Genomic DNA, 20,805 nt, shown 5'->3' on the forward strand with positions numbered 1-20,805 from the left:
AACATTTAAAATGCTGAAACAATTCCTTCTAGTACAAAATTTAATAACTTAGTGATTTCTATACTTTTCCTGGTAAGAATGAAAGGTGACAACTAATGTTCAAAATTGGAAACTAAATAATCAAACAAAATCACATTTATTTCAATAACTTTAAGTGCAAATACAGCAAGTCAGTTCACAAAGTCTCAAGATATAGCTTTAAGTATAATGAAAAATTGATACACAAAAACAAAAGGGTAGTTAGCAGAAATAAAGCTCAATTTAAAAAAAATTCAAGTAACCCGAAAACCTGTAGACTAAAATCTTCTTACATCAATTTGGAAATGCCTTAATTTACAGATAACAGTAGTATATTGCAAAAAGACTCCTCGAAGAAAGAGAATCACCTCAAACTGGTCAGCTCCAGATAAGAGTAGAAATTCTTGGTGTTGGCTATTTCGGATTCGGCAGCCTCACTCACACTGTATGGATTGGTGTAGGTCAACCCATGGTATTTGATTTTTAAGGAAATTCCAAAAGTGTTTAAAGTTCAATATGAGGCCGACACCACTACTAAGAGTTCTTGAAGTGGCCACTATATATAAAAGATTTAAAGACCAATTTCTGCTTCAGGTCTCTGGTACAACTGGGTGAACAGACATAGATTAAAACTCCGTTACTTAAATCCTTTTTGTAAGGTTAGCAACATGTCCTTTAAAGTTTCCTCATGGAAATTACTTAAATATATAAAAGTTCCCACCAGGAAGATAATGAAAGGTTGTTAATGTTCTTTTGATCACTTTGCAGCCAAGAGACATGTTTATTTCTGCTCCCCAGAAGCAATGTTAGCTACTAGCTTCAATTCAGGAAAATGTGTATCTTCGGGAAGGTTTATGTGAGATGTTTTTATTCAGTCTTTTTCTCAGCCTTTTTCCTCTTTTCATTGTAGGCATTATATTGAGCGTCTGTTCCAAAAATTCTGTCCCACCATGTAAATGTCGACGCATAGTTTCCAATGAAGTTCATGTGGTGGAAGTCATGGTGACGAGAACCAGCATAGAAAGGGATGAGATGTAAAGGGTTGAGAGGGATGTCATAACCACTGGGGGGAAAAAATGATAAAGATCATTAAGGACATAAAGACACAGTAAATAATCAAAGTTTTCACTGCTTGTTAACCAGTTCATTCTATTTTACCAGTCACAAAAGACAAAAACTCACAGAAAATGGTGTGTACTCTAGAAATCACTTTAAGAAATTAAATTAAAAAAATTTTAAGAAGAAATTAAATAACAACTTGATGGTATTCTTGTTGTAGCTCAGCAGGTTGCAAACTCGACTAATATCCATGAGAATGCAGGGTTTTTTTTGTTTTTTTTGTCTTTTTTTTTTAAGGCTGCACTCGCGGCATATGGAGGTTCCCAGGCTAGGGGTCGAATCGGAGCTGTAGCTGCCAGCCTATGCCAGAGCCACAGAAACACCAGATCCGAGCCGCATCTGCGACCTACACCACAGCTCAGGGCAATGCCAGATCCTCAACCCACTGAGCAAGGCCAGGGATTGAACCCGCAACCTCATGGTTCCTAGTCGGATTCATTTCTGCTGTGCCATGACGGGAACTCCCGAGGATGCAGGTTTGATCCCTGGCCTCACTCAGTGGGTTGGGGATCTGGCATTGCTGTGGCTGTGGTGTAGGCCGGCAGCGACCCCTAGCCTGGGAACGTCCATATGCCGCAGGTACAGCCCTACAAAGAAAACAAAAAAACAAAACACTTGATCGACTTATAGAAATTAATACTGTCCATTAGGGGATAAAAGAGAGGGGTTATAGTAATGAATCTTTAGCCAAGGATTCTTATTTTTTCTGTTTTTGAGGAGCTTTCTTACCATAGTTTGTAATGCCCATAATACCACTACATTTGTCTTTTAGGAAAAATGATACGAAACTAGTACCAACATTAAGAAGGTTAAACCTGTGGATCACTGTGTAGCAACTTTTTTTAGAGCACCCGCCTTTATTTTTAACTACAAATCTAAAAATCTAATCTCCACAATTATACCATCTGATTCATCCCAATCCTTCCCTCCTTTAAAGAAGCTGAGAGGGAAGGAGGGAAAAAGAGCAATGGAAGAAAAGAAAGAATGAAGGAGATACCATCTACCACTTCTCTGCCTAAGACTAGAAACATTCATTTTGCTACTTTAGTGATTCAGAAATAATTCCTAGAGTTTCATCTTCTGCTTTCATAGATAAAGAAAAAACTCCCAAGTAAAAATGCAATGAATATCTAATCATTTTAAAATAATAGCAAATTAGGATAATTTTGGAAAATTAAGTATTTTTTTCAAATAAGAGTTAGGTTTATGTTCATTATAGAAGGCTAAAGTAATTGCTGGTCTTGAATTATGGTATTTAACCAGATTTTTAAGGAAGCAAAAAAATACTTTTGTTTGAACAATATTTTAGGGAGACTAAGCAAGGCATGAAGCCCCAAAGCCAGAGAAAAAATAAATGATAAATTTTACTACATAAAAATTTAAAAGTACTGCAAAAGAACCATTAAGAGTTAAAATTCAAATGACAGGTGGAGAGAAAATATTTACAACAAAACAAGCGAAGCTTACATGAAACCAATACGTTATGAAACATATAACCCAATAGGAAACTAGGCAAATGATATAGAATGGTAATTTAAAGAAAAAAATAGAGAGTTCCTGTTGTGGCACAGTGGAAACAAATCTGACTAGTAACCATGAGAATGTTGGTTTGATCCCTGGCCTTGCTCAGTGGATTAAGGATCTGGCGTTGCCATGAGCCGTGACGTAGGCCAGCAGCTGCAGTTCCAATTCAAGCCCTAGCCTGGGAATTTCCATATGCCATGAGTGCGGCCTTAAAAAGAAAAATGAAAAACAAAAAACAAAAAAACTGTTAGTCAACAAGCACACAGACAGCTGTGCGGCCTCACCAGCCCCTGGGGAATCCATATCATAACCCTAAATGCTCTCTGCTCTCCTACTGACCAAAGTAACATGACTGTAACATCCAGACTGGAAAGGGAGCAGGGAAAGCATTCTTACAGGCCTCTGCTGGGCATGCAGCGGAGGGCAAAATCTTATTTCATTTTCTCAAGTAATTCATGAATATTCCCTTACCACAAAAATAACAGCCATAGATAGACAGGAATGTAAAAATAAAATAAAATAATCTATTGTTTGAACTTTTATCCAATGATTATATTCTCTTGTTTTCTTAAAAATAACAACATTGACAAGATTAATGTCTCTTATTAGTCTACTTAGGAAAAAAAAAGCTAATCTATGACAATGATTACAGTGGGTGAAATGGGTGAAGGTGGTCAAAGGTAGGAACTTTCAGGTATAAGATGAATAAGTCCTGGGCATGTAATGTGTGTTGACTACAGTGTAATAAGGACTATAGTCAAAAATCCCGTGAATTTGAAAATTGAGAGTAGATCTGAAAAATTCTCATCATCATAAGAAAAAAAAACTGGAGTTTCTGTCGTAGCTCAGTGGTTAACGAATCTGACTAGGAACCATGAGGTCAAGGGTTCGATCCCTGGCCTCGCTCAGTGGATTAATGACCCGACATTGCCATGTGCTGTGGTGTAGGTTGCAGATGCAGCCTGGACCCTGTGTTGCTGTGGCTGTGGCGTAGGCCGGCGGCTACAGCTCTGATTAGACCCCCTAGCCTGGGAACCTCCATACACCATAGGTGAGGCCCTAGAAAAGACAAAAAAAAAAGACAAATAAATAAAAACAAAAAAATAAGAAAAAAAAGTAACTGCATAGTGATGATCGATGTGCTGATCATTTTGCAATACATACAGATATCAAACTATTATGTGGTCCACCTAAAAAACTAACACAATGTTATGTGTCAATTACATTTCAACTTAAAAAAAAGAAAGATAATCTACGACCATGAAAACAGAATATTTTGATATCTTCTACTTGAATAGAAATCGTTAACTCACCTATGGACATCGATAGTTTCTATCAAACGAACGGTCACCCAGGCCCAAAGAAGAATAACATGATCACATAACAGCATGATTCCAATGAAAAATCCAGTTCCCAGAATTAGGGTTTCCAGAGGGTGTGCATATTCAGCTTCCATCCCAAATGGAGCCTAAAACAAATCAGAACTGCTTACTGCACTGTGACAGTTAATGTTATGGATCAACTTGCCCAGACTGTGGTGCCCAGCCGTTTGGTCAAACTCCAGTCCAGATGTTGCTGTGAAGGTTTTTTGGATGTAACTGACACTGAAATCAGTAGACCCTGAGTAAAGAACAGGACCCGCCATAACACAGGCAGGCTGCATCCAATCAGTAAAGGCCTTAAAAGCAAAGCCTGAGGCTTCCCAAAGAACAAGGAATTCTCACTCCTGCAATACAGAAGCCTTGCCTGGTTTCCAGACTGCTGCCCTGAGGGATTCGGACCCAGGATGCAACACCAACTCTAGTCCGCATCTCCAGCCCGTGAGCTGCCCTACAGATTTCAGATTCACTAGACCCTACAACTGCACGAGCCAATTACTTACAATAAAACTCCTACTGTGTGTGTATTTCCTATTGATTCTGCTTCTCTGCAGAACCCTGACTAATATATATATGCATATATATATTCTAATTTATCTATGCATATAATTTTATAAAATGATGTCCTTTCTATATGTGATGGTGGTACAGTCATCCTTTGGTACCTGATGGGGTTCCAGGATCCCCATGGATACTAAACTCTGAGGATGCGCAAGTATCTGACATAAAATGGACAGTATTTACACATAACCTGCACACTTCCTATTTACCAATAATACCTAATAAAATGTAAATGCTATGTAAGTAGCTACAAATACAGTTTAAAGGTTATTAAATAGTTACCCGCTTAAGACAAATTCAAGTTTTGCCTTTTGGAACTTTCTGGAAATCCCCCCCCACCCCACCCATATTTTCGATCTGAATTCATGGATTCAGAACCCATGGATTCTGAGGGTCAACTGTATATTCAGCCATACATATATGAACATCAACAGTGATTCTCAATAAAAATCTTTTGTTACTCTTACCAGACATCAAAAGGTCTTGGGATGTCCTTAATACAATCTATTTCAATAGCTATCTCTGAAGACTTAAGATAAAGGCATTACACAACTGACTTGAATTCTAATTTTGATTTATGCACCTGAATTTGATCTGCCAAGAAAGGGATGTTTGGTTTGGCATATCACGTAATCAGGATAATGCAGAACATACCAAAATAACCAAAATCTAATGACAAAGCTGTTCTAACACACACACACACACACACAAATCACTGTTTATGAGGAGTTAGCAATGAGATAGAAAGGTATTAAAACTAAGCTGGCAGTTGTTTTGGAATTTTACTGATTCGAGGTTTGTTGTTTGGGGTCCCACTTACAACATCAGAGCTGCTCTCAAACTGCCAGAAACCCAACTATGTCAGGACAGTTCCCTGAGCCCCAAAACATAAACGAACCATTTCATGGAACATTCTTCTTTCCAGTTTCAATTTACCATGAAATAAAAAAAATAAAATTTGTAGAACTGGCTTTGTGTGTGTGTTTATTACATTTTTTTTTTTTTCTTCGTCTTTTGTCTTTTTGTCTTTTGTTGTTGTTGTTGCTATTTCTTGGGCCGCTCCCGCGGCATATGGAGGTTCCCAGGCTAGGGGTTGAATCGGAGCTGCAGCCACTGGCCTACGCCAGAGCCACAGCAACGCAGGATCCGAGCCGCGTCTGCAACCTATACCACAGCGCACGGCAACGCCGGATCGTTAACCCACTGAGCAAGGGCAGGGACCGAACCCGCAACCTCATGGTTCCTAGTCGGATTCGTTAACCACTGCGCCACGACGGGAACTCCCTATTACATTCTTAATAATCATGCTGAAAGAAGAAGAAAGAAAAATATCGCTGACAATTTTTTTTTTAAGTCTAGGGGATTTTTAAAAAATATTATTGCCTCCAAGAGAAAAAATGTACATTAAATATAATTCTTACATACCTGAAACTCATGATGAATTTTATGAATATATTTATATATTCTTTTGTGGTGTAAGAGCCTATGCAGGAAATAGTGCCAGGTATCCTCAATCACAGCACAGCCAAAGCATCTTGCCAAAAGCATGTACCTTTAAAGTGAAAATGCCATAATGAGGATAAAATAACTTTTACTTAAGTAATCTAGACTTTTTACCTGGGTCACTGCTGGAAACACGACATAAAACCAAATACCAGGTGGTTCCCGTTGTGGCTCAGTGGTAATGAACCCGACTAGTAAGTATCTATGAGGATTTGAGCTTGATTCCTGGCCTTGCTCAGTGGGTTAGCGATGCGGCGTTGCACTGCTGTGAGTATAGGTCACAGACTCGGCTCAGATCCTGCATTGATGTGGCTCAGGTGTAGGCAGGCGGCTACAGCTCTGATTAGACCCCTAGCCTGGGAACTTTCATATGCCATGGGTGTGGCCCTAAAAAGCAAAAAAACAAAAAACCAAGAAAGAAAAAACCAAATACCATCCTGACCTAACTGGATATACTGATCAACAAATTCTCAAAACTGCTAGATACAATTGGCTAAATGACAGAAACTGAAGAGTTAAAAAGTCTGTGACCACCACACCAATTCCAGTTCATTTAAGAAAAAGTCACAGGTATAAAATCGAAGTTAAGAAATAAGATTCAAAACTTCTAGGAAAAGAATAACATTGACGAAGGACTCAAATTATGAGACGAAGGACTCAAATTATGAGTAGCAAAAGTAAAATCATTAGGGGTTTTTTTTCTGCCAAAGAGAAGGACATAGTGCAATGGGCAAGAAAGACTTTATATACATATGAACACACACACAGACATTCTTTTGAATATCGAATATACATTAATAAGAGAAACATACATCTATATATTGTACATCTATATTCAGGTTATGTCAAACAGTTAAATATAAATGTTATGGGAACAAACATTTATGCTCAGATAATATACCTCTATGTCTGTATGGACACAATTTTTATAAACCTCACAAACTCTCTTATTTTTTTCCACTCATTTTTGACTTAAAATGCAATGTATTTTTTCTCAGCATAAGCATAAGGATGCTATGGAAACTTCTGATACAAGAAACTCACCTTCTGGTAAAATATTACATAAAATTAGAAACATAAAAACAGGAACATTTTGTTTCTACTGTGGTTTACTTTTTCTACATTTTTACTACTCTCAAAGTTTCAAACAAATAAACATTAACCAAATGAGGAAAGAAGATAAACATTAAGGATATTTTAATCAGATGATAAACCATGACTGAGTATAAAAACCATATTTATCCACATACCATCTTGGCATTGTTTCCCAATCGTAAGGAATACTGAAATACTCCGTAAAATAATAAGTTCCACAAATCAAAGGAAACTGGATACAAAAGTGATTAAACAGAAGTACTTTAAAGCATTTCCACTGGTTTTCCCATGTTTCTGGTTTATCCTATGGAGAAAAATCACAGTATTTAGTTTAGCTTCTGCTATCATGAATTTCACCTGAAAATGATAATTATTAATTTTTCCTCTAATGTTTATATAGGACCTTAATTATGTTATTTAATTAATCCTATGTTATCTGAATTTTATATTATAAGCACATCAACCCCCCTTCTTAGTCCCTGACCAACTATTACCACCACTTTAAATAGGTAAAGAGATTGTTAATAGACAAACCAGCAAAATAATCCCAAAGACCTCAACAAACCAAAGCAACACCACAGAATGAAGAGCTCTTGTCTTTTCTGCCTGCAAATCACTTGTCTTGTACCAGGAATTCCAGAGGGAGAAGCGTGTTCTGCTAAGACCACAGTCAGATTGTGCACACAGCATTGGAAGCCTTGCCATGCAGGTAAACCAATGCTTCTAGCCATTCAGAATATTCATCCCCAGAAATAAGTGCATTTCTGTCCAAATACACTAATAGAATTGTAAATTCTCTGAGCTAGAAGAACTTGAGAAACAAACATGTCCAGGTGGTTCCCAAAGAATGGAGAGCTACTTGCCCAGAGATGCAGGAGTTCAGATCAAAGTCAAAATATGGAAGTATAATCAATGGAGTTCAATGTTACTAAAACCTCATCAGGGTGATCGACTTGCTCAGCAAACCATATGGAAAAACCTAGATTTATTCAGTAAAGGGCTATACTAACACTACTCACAATAGCCAAGACGTGAAAACAACCTAAATGTCCTTCGACAGATGAATAAATTAAGAAGATGTGGTGCATATACACAATGGAATAGTACTCAGCCATAGAAAAGAACAAGATAATGCTACCTGCAGCAGCATGGATGCAACTAGGGATTCTCATACTAAGTCAAGTCAGAAAGAGAAAGACAAATACCGTATGATATCACTTCTATGTAGAATATAAAATATGGCACAGACGAACCTATCTGCAAAACAGAAACAGACTCACAGATATAGAGAACAGACTTGTGGTTGCCAAGGAGCGGGGAGGAGGGAGTGGGATGGACTGGGAATTTGGGGTTGGTATATGCAAGCTATTACATTAAGAATGGATTAGCAATGAAGTTCTTCTGTACAGCACAGGGAACTAAATCCAATTTCTTGGGGTAGAACATGATGGAAAATAGTATGAGAAAAAGAATGCATATATATTTATGACTGGGTCACTTTGCTGTACAGCAGAAACTGACACAACATTGTAAATCAACTATAATTTAAAAAAACTTTATAAAGGTCTGCATTTAAAAAGAAGTGCATTTGGTTTTACCAAAAGATGGTGATAATAAATAGTAGCTATCACTTTGTTTTAAATGTACTTACTTCAAAATTCAGAAACTTGCTAATCAAGATTTTTTACCCAAATCAAAAGATCCCAAGGATGGAAACCATTTGCCATTGGCAGAGGCCCAGAGAAGTCAACCACCCTGCCCAGGATCACACATGCTGTTATTAGCAGAACTTGGACTAAAATCTATGTCTCCAGTGTTGTTTTTGAAGTTCTTTAGGACAGTCACCTCCCCTGACAAAAAAGGAACGGCAATCAACTGGTAATCAATCTGGAGAGCTGGCTCTAATCTCAGGGCCTCTGAGGCTGACAACTCAAGTTCCTCAACAATAAAATAAGGGGTTCAGGCAAGACAATTTAAAACTGTCTATTTCTACTCTGAGCATGATCTGACCTGGCTCCTCCAAAATTCCAGTCTGTGACTGGGGACAAAATAAATGGAAGATTCTGGCTTGGGTTGGCAAAGGGACTCTTTTCTCCGTAGAACTGTGTTTAACAGACTTTAGCAGATATCCTGGCTAGAATCTAATACTCACGTGGCTGCAGAAATTAATAAAAAATGAATCAACTGCAACTAAAAAAAAAAACCCTGTGCTTTACTTTTTACCAGGCCCATGGACTTTAGAAAGAATGTTTTCAGTGGACACATCCTTGAAGAAAGTTCCTAGAGAATTAAGATGTATGACTTTTTATTATTTGCCTTTTTAGGGCCATACCTGCAGCATGTGGAGGTTCCCAGGCTTGGGGTCAAATGGGAGCTCTAGCTGCTGGCCTATGCCACAGCCACAGCCATGCCAGATTTGAGCCGTGTCTGTGACCTACGCCACAGCTCATGGCAATGCCAGATCCTTAACCCACTGAGTGAGGCCAGGGAGCGAAACTGCATCTCCATGGATACTACTCAGATTCCTGCTAACCCATGACGGCTTGTTTTTAAACCCTCTTAAGTTGTGAAAATTTGTACTGATTCACAATTTTAGTATCAAAAAAGCTCAAAGCAGGGACTTTAATGATTGCAAAACTCAAGACATGTCAAGTACAGACCTAAAGCCCATTGATCTCAGTTTTTAAGTTACTAGTTGGAACCCATTAGATTACTGCCTGTCCTTTCTCTTGCCACATTTTATTCTAAAGTCTCCATAAACTTTGACTGGAACATATCTTTCTCTCTCTGAAAGTGTGTTACCACCTCTGATCAGTGAGTCAACCACAGAGGGCAGACAGCACAGGGATACTTTGGCCTGGTCAGCCATACAACCCATCAGCCCTATAAAGAAGCCAGTGGGTGACCCAGGGCAGCCAGAGCTCCAACAACAACTCAAGACATCCAAACTCAACTGTGCCTTTCAAAGTAGGCCTTTTTATGAAAAGCATTTTGGAAATTTTGTGCTGATGTATCATTTCTCTCTCTAACAAGCTGGTCCAGATTCTTCCCTGGGAACTGCGCCCAACTCCATAGTCTACACATTACAAGAGTCTGCTATTTTCTCTACGTTTAAAACTGGGTATATCTCAGCACCCTGTCATGCACAGAAATCTCACAAGAACCAGAGCTGTGTAGTTCCCATTGTGGCTCAGTGGGTTAAGAACCTGACATAGCCTCCACAAGGATGTGGGTTTGAGGGTTCAATCCCTAGCCTCACTCAGTAGGTTAAGGATCTGGCATTGCCATATGCTATGGTGTAGGTTGCAGTTCGGCTCGGATTCAGTGTTGCTGTGGTCGTGGTGTATGTGGCAGCTGCAGCTCTGATTCAGCCCTTAGCCTGGAAACTTCCATAAGCTGCACCTGTGACCGTAAGAAAAGAAAAAAAAAAAAAAAAAAAAGAAAGAAACAGTGCTGTGAAGCAAATATCTGGAAGCTAGGAGTATCATCACTTTTTTAGGTTGATAGGAACTACCACAATATATTTTGGGTAAAAACAAAACCTCAACCGTCCTGATCAAAGTCTTAGAATATTAACATACATGTAGGAGCTGAGACATCAGAGGTTAGAGTGAACTGCAAATAATACCCATAAATCTCCCTAATCTTCTTTCCAGCTAATTTAAAAATTTAAAATTTATATCTGATAAAACCTCTCCATAAAGTGGATATAGAGGGAATATATCTCAACATAATAAAGGTCACGTATGATAAACCCACAGCTAACACCATACTCAGTGGTGAAAAGCTGAAAACATTTCCTCTAAGATCAGGAACAAGACAAAGATGCCCATTTTGACCACTTTTATTCAGCATAGTGTTGGAAGTCCTAGCCACAACACTCAGACAAGGAAAGAAATAAAAGGAAAACAAATTGGAAAGGAAGAAATAAAACTCACTGTTTACATACACAAATACTAATCAGTCATTATGACACAATGAAGTTTTGCCACTTGCAACAACATGAATGGACCTGAAGGATTACACTAAGTGAAATAAGTCAGACAAAGACTACATGTTCATGATCAATTATATGGTAGGGAGAAAAAACCCTATACAAATGAATGAATAGAACGAAACACAGACTTCACAGGTGTAGAAAACAAAATTGGTTACCAGTGGGGAGAGGGAAGGAAGAGTAAGATTAAGAGGATTAAGAGGTACAAACAATGACATATACAACAGATAAGCAACAAGGATATATTAAACAGCACAGGGAATATAGCCAATATTGTGTAAATTTAAATGGAGTATAATCTGTAAAAGTTTTTAATCAGAATGCTGTACACCTAAAGCTAAAATATTATAAATCAACTACACCTCAGTAAAAAATTTTTTAATTTAAAATTTATAAACCCAAATGGGATAAACGTCATATCTACCTAAGGCACAATTTAAAAAATTATTCTTAAAACCTTATCAGTAATGACATAAGGCAGTGCTATCTAATATGGTAGCAGCTAGAAACGTGGCTAGTGAACATTTTAAATGCAGCTAGTCTTACCTGAAATGGGCTGAAGTAATATACACTGGAATTCAACGACTTACTTTAAGAATAAGAACAACATATCCCATTAAGAACTCTTAAACTTTGATTACTTTGTTGAAATGACAACAGTTCAGATTTACTGGGTTAAATAAAATATATTGTGAACATTATTTTCCCAAATAATTTTTACTTTTTAATGTAGTGGAAGAAGATTATATATGTGGTCTCATTACTTGTCTATTGGTCGACCTTGATCTAGAGTCTACTTTCAGTTATGAAGTTACATTTACTTTAAAGATATTCAACAACACTAACGATAACATTCCATTCCAAGTTCATCATACTCACCTTCTGAATTTTGTACTTTTTCATGTAAGGTATAAATTGAAACAAAAATCCAGGTAAACAGAAAAAGAAATAAAGGGCCTCATGAACTATGAGGGATCCCCACGTTGCAATCTGGAACTTTGTATAATTGTTCAACATATAATTCCAAGCATTTTTAAATGGTTCCTGCAGAGGATTCTCAGGTAGAAGTGAATCTACATACTCCACAGCCAAGGATGCCGAACTAAAGATGCTGATACTTTCATTTGTTGCCATTTTTCAAATGTCTGCAGGCAGCCTTATAATTCTGTAAATATAAATAAATAAATAAGCATGCAAGCAGAACAATGAAATTCTAAAAAAGGTTTTTAAATGCTTCTGATTAATTTTTTAAAAATAATTACTAAAGGCCAATCTCTCAGGTCCTAAACATGTGATTTAAAAATATCAGTCTAGAGGTTCCTTCTGTCGTGCAGTGGGTTAAGAATCTGACTGCAGGATTTGATCCCTGGCCTGGAGCAGTGGGTTAAAGGATCTGGTGTTGCTGGAGCTGTAGCATAGGCTGCAGTTGTGTGGCTCAGATTTAGTTCCTAGTTTGGGAACTTTCATATTCTATTGGTGTGGCCTTAAAAAAAATAAAATAATAAACAGGAGTTCCCGTTGTGGTGCAGTGGAAACGAATCCAACTAGGAACCATGAAGTTGCAGGTTTGATCCCTGGCCTCACTCTGTGGGTTAAGGATCTGGCATTGTTGTGAGCTGTGGTGTAGGTCGAAGACGTGGCTTGGATCCTGCGTTGCTGTGGCTGTGGCTCTGACGTAGGCCGGCAGCTGTAGCTGTGATTAAGTCCTTAGCCTGGGAACCTCCATATGCCGTGAGTGCTGCCCTAAAAAGCAAAAAGCAAAAACAAACAACAAACACCAGTCTACAGGATGTCATCATCATCTACATTTGTAATATGAGTTAAAAGCCACATGTTCACTCTCAAGAGCAAGATATAAAGAACAATAGTGGATAAGAAATTTCAAAACGTTTTTAAAGAGACTTTTCAGTGTGGTCTCTAAGATAAACCTTGTCATTTCAATGAACAATAGTTGAGTTTAAAAATGTCAATTAAAACCAAAAGAATCTATAAAGAAAAAGTCTGCCAAATTTGACTACGTAAAAATTAAATACTTACATAACTGGGAATTAAAAAGCAATTATAAATAAAGTCAAAGATCAAATGACAAACTGGAAAACATATTTCCAAGAATCATGATAAAGGGCCACAAAGCACACTTTGGAAAAAGCCTAAAAACCTAATAGAAAAATGACAAAGACCATTCACAGAAGGTTCACAGAAAAATAAATACAAATGCTCATGAAGCAAGTGAACAGTTCAGTTTGAATCAAATAGGAAATGCATCTTTAAATCTCTAAGTTTCACAATACTTAGTACCCAACAATTTGGAGAAACAGGCACCATGGTATATTGCGGATGGGAGGATCTGTCTATCTTTGAAGAAAAAATTCACAGTATTTATTACAGTTCAAAATGAATACACCTTTTGGAGTTCCTGCTGTGCGGCAATGGGATCGTGGAGTCTCTGCAGTTCCAGGAAGCAGGTTTGATCCCCATCCAGCACCCAGCATGGTGAGTAAAAAGATGCCCCAGCTGTGGCTCAAATCTGATCATCCCTGATCCAGGAATTCCATATGCCTTGGGGCAGCCAAAAAAAAATATATATGTATCTTTTGAATTCCCCAGTAGCTCAGCAGGTTAAGGATCCAGCGTTATCACTGCTGTAGCATGGGTTTGATCCCTGGCTCAGGGAACTTCTGTAAGCTATAGGGGTAGCCAAAACAAAACACCAAACCAACAAAATAAATACACCTTTGACCCAGCATTTTTCTCACTCGAGTGTACAAAGACACTGACTGAAGGAAGCATTGCTTATAATAGCAAAAAACAAAGAGAAAAAAGAAAAATAAACTAAGTCCAACAATAAGAAATAAATAAATTCTATCATGTCCTTCCAAAGACACACAGCCACTTAAAAGGAGGATGTTCTACATGTTCTACATACAAAGATGTCTAAAGACAATGTTAAATGAAATAGCAAGTTGTGGAATGTATATAGCAAGAGCCCCACTTACATTTTTGTGAAAAGTTTGTATACTTTAAGCACTTTTATGTATCTGTGCACATCAGACACACACACAAACACAGAAAACATAGAAAATGCATATACACTCCTGGTGGGGGGGGGGAGTTACAAAGAGGAGACAAATTCAGCTTTATACTGTATACTTTCTTACAATTTAATCTTTTTTCATGAGCATGTTTTATTTTCATGATAAATAAGTTTAATAGATCAATCAAAATACAAACTTATGAAGAATGACACTTTCCAAAAAATGTTTACTTCCATCCCTAAATTACAAATGGACCACTAAAATTGCAAATGGACTACTGAAAATAAATACATGAAGCCTGAGAAGCACTCTTTAATATTGCTTAAAATGATCCCCCATGGAGTTCCAGTGGTGGCTCAGTGGGTTGGGGGACTGATGTTGTCTCTGTGAGGATGCAAGTTCGATCCCTGGCCTCATCAATGGGTTAAGAATCTGGCGCTGCAGCAAGCTGTGGTGTACGTCACAGATGCAGCTCAGATCCAGTGTTGCTATGGCTGTGGTGTAGGCCTGCAGCTACAGCTCCAATTCAAACCCTGGCCCAGGAACTTCTATATGCCACAGGGAGAGCCATTAAAAAGGCTCCCCCTCCCTCAACTTGACCTCTTATCAAAGAGGATACAGGGAAGCTTAGCCAGCTTACCCAGGGCTCCGAATTCACTTTGCATCCTTATCTAGTCACTCTGTGACTAGAATGTCACAGCCTGAGCTCACTCACCCTCTCCTCTTAGACTTCCTGGCCTTGTGTTCTAATCCTACCTCATCAAGAACTTGTCCATCACTTACCCTTTCTCACCTTCCATCTTTCCCTCTTGACCGAGTCCATCCTGTCAAGTTTTAAAACATACCCAAGTCTTCCTTCCTTGAGAAAAGTTTTCCTAACCTCCATCCATAACCTCCCTCTCAAGCCACTGTTCCATTTCTTTTTCTTTGGGCCAACAAACTTATCTCAAGGTAGAGATCCCCATACAGCCTCTTACTGCTGAATTCTCACCCACACAATTTGCTCAACTACAGCTGACCCTTCTATAACACAGGTCTGAACTATGAGGGTCCAGTTAGACTTGAATTTTTTTTTCAATAAATACAATGGAAGATTTTTTTTGAGATTTGTGTCAATTTGAAAAAAACCAAAACAGGTGAACCTCAAAGCCTAGAAATATAAAAAAATTAAGAAAAAGCTAAGTATTTCATGAATGCATAAAATATATGTAGTTACTAGTCTATTTTTACATACGCATAAAGTGAGCGATGTTTCATATAAAATCAATGTTACATTTTCTGTTTTACAACTCTACTTTCAAAGAATTACATCACCATACACTATTCTCTCTCTCTTGCAATTGGAGAAACTGCAACCCAGTCTATTGTCACAGGCAAAGTGGTTTTAAAACATAGTAACAATGTTTCCAATACTATATCATGAGTATAACAAATACTATATGCTATAAAACTTCATAATGATTCACTCATCAGTGTGCAACCTGGGCTACTGTGAAGCAACTGTAGCAATTATACTACTCAACCACAAAGCAATCACACTGCTGCTTTTTCATCATTAATGATGAATCCTTACACCTGTAAATAAGTATGAATTCCTTTTTCAAGTCATCTTTTCATTTCTGATGTCTAGTGTTAGTAGTATGTATAATATCTACAGTGTTTTGATCATCTAAGACTGACATAAACTTACAACGTCAATAAATATGGCACAGAACTGTACAGGTGTTTTCCTTATTTTTTAACATTTTCTTTTCTCAACTGTTTGTGTTATTCAACAGTAGGCTGTTAGCAGTTCAGTTTGTAGGGGCGGAGGGAGTCAAAAGTTATGTGTGGATTTTCAATTGTCCAGGGGGTTGGTGCTCCAACCCTCAAGTTGTTTAAGGGCCAACTATACTTGCAATTAGCTCCCCACCCACACGAAAAGTCTTCAATCTTCTAAATTACAAAATAAATTTTGTTCAATCCTCATTTTTCATGAGATCATCATCAAATCTGACAATGTTGAACCAACACCACTTACTAGCTGTGTGACCTTGAGCCAGTTAAGTAACTTCTCTGAACCTGTTTTATTATCTGCAAAATGTAAAGAATAACAATAATAACTTGATGATGTATATGTATATCAAATTACCCCAATGTACCCCTTAAATGTCTTATAATTTTTTCAATTATACCTTGGTAAAGCTGAAAAAATAAGGAAGAGCAATATGGTTCTTCTAATGAGTCTAAGGAATAATGTATGTGACATACTTAACATAGGACCTGACACACAGTAGCTACAAGAAGCTAACGGAGTTCCCCCTGTGGTGCATCAGAAATGAATCCGACTAGGAACCATGAGGTTGCAGATTCGATCCTAGCCTCGCTCATTGGGTTAAGGATCTGGAGTTGCCATGAGTTGTGGCGGAGGTTGCAGATGCAACTTGGATCCTGCGTTGCTGTGGCTGTGGCTGTGGCTGGCAGCTGTAGCTCTGATTCGATCCCTAGCCTGGGAACCTCCATATGCCCTGCATGCTGCCCTAAAAAGACAAAAAAAAAAAAAAAAAAAAAAAAGAAGCTAACATTCACTAAGCACTTTCTATAACGTAGCTATGTTCTAACAGTGTTACATTACTCTTTATTAAAGACGTTAATACTTTAATCCCTACCATACCTTCAAGGTAGGCATTTTTATTATTGCCATTTTACAAACAAAAAACTGAGGTTTAGAAAGATGAAGTTTCCCAAGTTACAAAAAATGTGAAGTGGGGTACCTGTGCTCTCATCCACCATACTATACTGCAATCCTAAATTTAAAAAAGCACATAGTTAAATATTATAATAAGGGGGGAATCATTCCTACAGTTCACCTAAGCCTCCTGAAAGAGTATGCTAGTTAGGCTGTCTTCATCTTCACATTTCCCCACTATTTAATCTGTTCCCTAATCAATATGTTGAATCTACTCTTAGTAAATGAAAGGGTCTCCTAGCTGCCAGATCTAACCAACATTTTTGGGGGTTTATGTGGCCACTCTGGAAGATTTGATACTTCTCTCCTTGAAACACCCTCCTTTCCTCATATGTATTCACTCTGACTTAATGTGCTAGTATGTGCTGCCACTGTGCTCACTGCTGCCCTTGGCCTTGACTTCAAAACATATAATCTAGTGAGGAATCAAAGTAACCAGACTATCACAAAACCTGTGATAAGAACAATAAGGGGCTGGGAATTCAGAGTGCTGGAATGGAGAGGCCCAGGGGAGAGAAAGATGCACCTAAACTAAAAGCTGGAGCTTGGAGGGGCGGGACCAGATTGGAAAAGAGTAATGTAGGGTAGGATGGGGTGGGTAGGCCTGATTTAAGTAAAGGAAACATCAGTTCCTAAGACTCAACCAGGAGAGGATAAAGGACACGGGCCCATTCTGATTCAATGTGTCTGTGGTACAGCTTTTGAGAGAGGAAGGCTCAAGAATTAAGGCTCACCCCTAAATTCCCAGGGATGTTTTCCTTACCCTTTTCTAATTATTCCAGATTACCTAGAGAGTAATCTGTGTTAGGAAAATGCTGATATTCAGTCTCTCTCTCCAGGCCTCATTCCGAAACTCCAGGTTCTGATTATCCAAAAATCCTCTGGCCACCTCCAACCAAGACAGTTCTGAGGCACGTCAAGCAGCCGCTCCCTGCAACCCTGCCCAGAGGCTCCCTCACCTCCTACACCTCCTGACCTGGTTCATCACCTATTTAGCCATCTCAGAATGTTCCAGGTCTCTATCTCTGCTGCCTGGGTTAAGTCTTCAATCACTTACCTGATTTACACATAACAAGCTTAATTAATATTCAGGAGTTTACTCTCTGGACTCAAGGGAGGGAAATGGGTACACTGTTGCCAACTGAACAAAAGCGAAAAAATTGGAGTGAAAGAGGAAAGAGTGAATTTTCTCCTTTTCATATCCCTGCACAACCAGACTGCCTGGAAGCCGGCTAGGTGCTCTGACAGAAGAAATGCAGCTGTTTGCGGATTCCTTGAGAAACCTGAACTTGAGCTGTCTCGGTGCTGCCAGCCGTGCCTGACGCGAGCCGAGCCCCACCGCACCTCCAAGCACGCCCTGCCTCACCCCTCCGTCAGGTCACGTTCATCTAAACAGCAGGCAGCTTCCCCCTTCCCCGGGCCCTGAAAATTCCAGGGAACTTCTCCCCAGCTAAGGACCCGGGCCTCTGCTCTCCTCCTCCCTTACCTCCTCACCCGCACTCTCCGTTTTCCTACACTAAGGCCACGGACTGTCCTGCGCTCCAGGCCTCTCTGACCACGCAAAACAGCTTCCTCTGTAGGTGCGGCCTTCTGCCCAACTCCTACTCATTCTTCAGTACCCTCCTCGGATGCCCCTTCCAGCCACACGCTCGCCGCGCACACACACAGGCCCTGCTTCCTCTTTGTAAACGTCTGGCCTTTGTCACTCGGTGCTATGACCATTGTCCCCAGTGACCACTGACTGCTGAGAGCCATACCCGGCTCGACACTGACGATTCCACCCGCGCCCGCCACAAGACGGCCTCCACCCGCGAGCGCCGGCCAAGCTCTGCATCCCACCCTCTCACCTGCACGCTGCGCGGCCGCCGCCTCCCAAGCTCCACTGGGATGCGCAGCTCGGTGAGGCCTCCAGCTCCTCCGGTCGTTATTCGCTTGCGAGAGCCAGGCCCCACCTTCCAGGCTCTGTGATTGGTCGGTGCAGCTGCCGTCATCGTGTGACTCTACTGAAAGGAGGGCTGGCGGCTCGGCCATTGGCTGCACGGATGGAGTGAGGATCGTGAGAGCGAGGCATCCGGCCAGTAGCGGCGTCCGGAGCCTGCTGGCAGGAGCGACCTTCAGTCCGGGAGGTGGGCGTTCCCCCACCCCGCCCCCGGCGCGGGTCGCTTGGCAACCGCGGCTCCATGAAAGAGCTGGGAGGCTGCGCGCGGGCTCTGAAGTCTGTTTTCGCTGCGATTTGTTCGCAGACCGCCCTTTCCGCAGCTGCGCCCGTCTTCAGACCACCTTCCCTCTAGTCCCAGTCCAGCGCCCTTTGATAACCGTTACCTGTACGTGGGAGATGAGAACTTCCAGTGCAGTGCTGCTCTCGTTGGAGGAAGGGAAGCCGAGACTCCGGAGGTTTAGTGGGGTGGCGCGGCAGCTGGCTGGGCCCCCAAGGACACCGACGCTACTGACTTGCACGGGCTTACCCTTGCAGCTGGGCTCGGGTGTGCACAAATGGGGAGCACCTAAGAATTTAACTTGAACTTAAAAGTGTCTTTTAAAACTTTCATAAGGGTGTAGTGGAAGGCACTTACTATGAAGGACTTTATACAAACAGGACACTGTCGCTCTCGCGGCTGTAATCAGACTGACTCTTGCCTATAATTTAAGGGGCCAGCAGTTCCTCCCCTACCCATGGATTCAGGAACTATCTGCTTTAGGAAGTCCCTTCTTGAGAGATGTGCCTCTTCTGAGGTTCAGGGACCTCTGTCCATTCGTCTGTGCCATGTTTTTGACACCCACGTCCTTTGTAAAGTATCCTGACATAAGTCACATCAAATGAAAAGAAATGGGGTCTGTCCCATTTCTGGATGCTCAGACCTGTCTTTAGGAGGCCTGTTGATGTCCCGCTCAGGTCTCCCTCTTCAGGAATGAATCAGGCCTTCAGCTGCTGAGTGTTGGCAAAGAAAGCCACTTTCCCGTGGCACACATCCCTTCCCAGGAGGCAGCCTAAGTCCAGTGATTGGTTGATGCTAGATTATAAAGGCCCAGCCCCTCACTCCAATTTAGGCATCCTTTGCTTTGCAGGCTAGCTCCAGAGCAACCCCCGCCTCCACCGCGCCCCGGCCCCGCCCCTCCTACTGACTGAGGTTGTGGTAAGACTGCACTGCAGCCCATTTTCTCCTCAGCCCAAACCTGCTGCCCTCCATCAAGTAGTGTTAAAAGCATGCACCTCGAAGTTCCCATCGTGGCTCAGTGGTTAACGAATCCGACTAGGAACCACGAGGTTGTGGGTTCGATCCCTGGCCTTGGTCAGTGGGTTAAAGTGGTGAACCTGTGGTGTAGGTTGCAGACACGGCTCCGATCCTGCGTTGCTGTGGCCCTGGCCTAGGCCGGCAGCTGCAGCTCCCACTGGACGCCTAGCCTGGGAACTTGCATGTGCCAATGGGGGCAGCTCTGGAAAAGGCAAAAAGACAAAAAAAAAAAAGCACCCTGGGGTCAGACCTACCAGGCTTTGTCACTCGCTGTTTCGATAACTTAGCTCTCAAAATTTTATCGAGTACATCTATAAAATGGGTACTATAATAACGTTGGCTATGGCAATAAATGTGATCATGTACGTAAGGCCCTCTGCACAGGATCTGGAATACAGGAAGCACTTAGTAATATGGGTTGGTTATTATCTCTGACTTAGAACCCTACCACAAGCATGTATATATATATATATTTAAACATCAGAGCTGGTGTATGTATGTGGAGGATCAAATTCCTATTTTATATCTTGGAGATTTAGAGCTGAAAGGAAATACAGATATGGCTTAAAAAATACAGAAATAAGCTCACCTCATTTCCTTATAATGAAGAAAG

At 40.3% G+C, this 20,805-nt stretch overlaps 1 protein-coding gene across 2 annotated transcripts; it reads right to left on the reverse strand.

The window, feature by feature from the left end:
- On the reverse strand, positions 99 to 19,049 carry MSMO1 (methylsterol monooxygenase 1). Of its 2 annotated transcripts, XM_005656503.3 has the most exons (6): positions 18,807 to 19,049; positions 12,076 to 12,361; positions 7,355 to 7,503; positions 6,027 to 6,153; positions 3,975 to 4,129; positions 99 to 1,081 (listed from the first exon to the last, which is right to left on the reverse strand). In XM_005656503.3, exons 2-6 carry the CDS (start codon positions 12,328 to 12,330, stop codon positions 886 to 888), a joined length of 882 nt encoding a protein of 293 aa, XP_005656560.1. In that variant the 5' UTR covers positions 12,331 to 12,361; positions 18,807 to 19,049; the 3' UTR covers positions 99 to 885.

This window comes from Sus scrofa, chromosome 8, assembly GCF_000003025.6.
Source record: "Sus scrofa isolate TJ Tabasco breed Duroc chromosome 8, Sscrofa11.1, whole genome shotgun sequence".
Lineage (NCBI taxonomy): Eukaryota > Metazoa > Chordata > Mammalia > Artiodactyla > Suidae > Sus > Sus scrofa.

Excerpts from the sequence above, each read along its gene's own strand:
- MSMO1 (XM_005656503.3), bottom strand. The coding sequence starts at position 12,330 with ATGGCAACAAATGAAAGTATCAGCATCTTTAGTTCGGCATCCTTGGCT. Across the intron at positions 7,504-12,075 it reads AAAAGTACAAAATTCAGAAG|GATAAACCAGAAACATGGGA; the intron begins GTGAGTATGATG and ends TTTTCTCCATAG. Across the intron at positions 4,130-6,026 it reads AAATTCATCATGAGTTTCAG|GCTCCATTTGGGATGGAAGC; the intron begins GTATGTAAGAAT and ends GATTTGTTTTAG.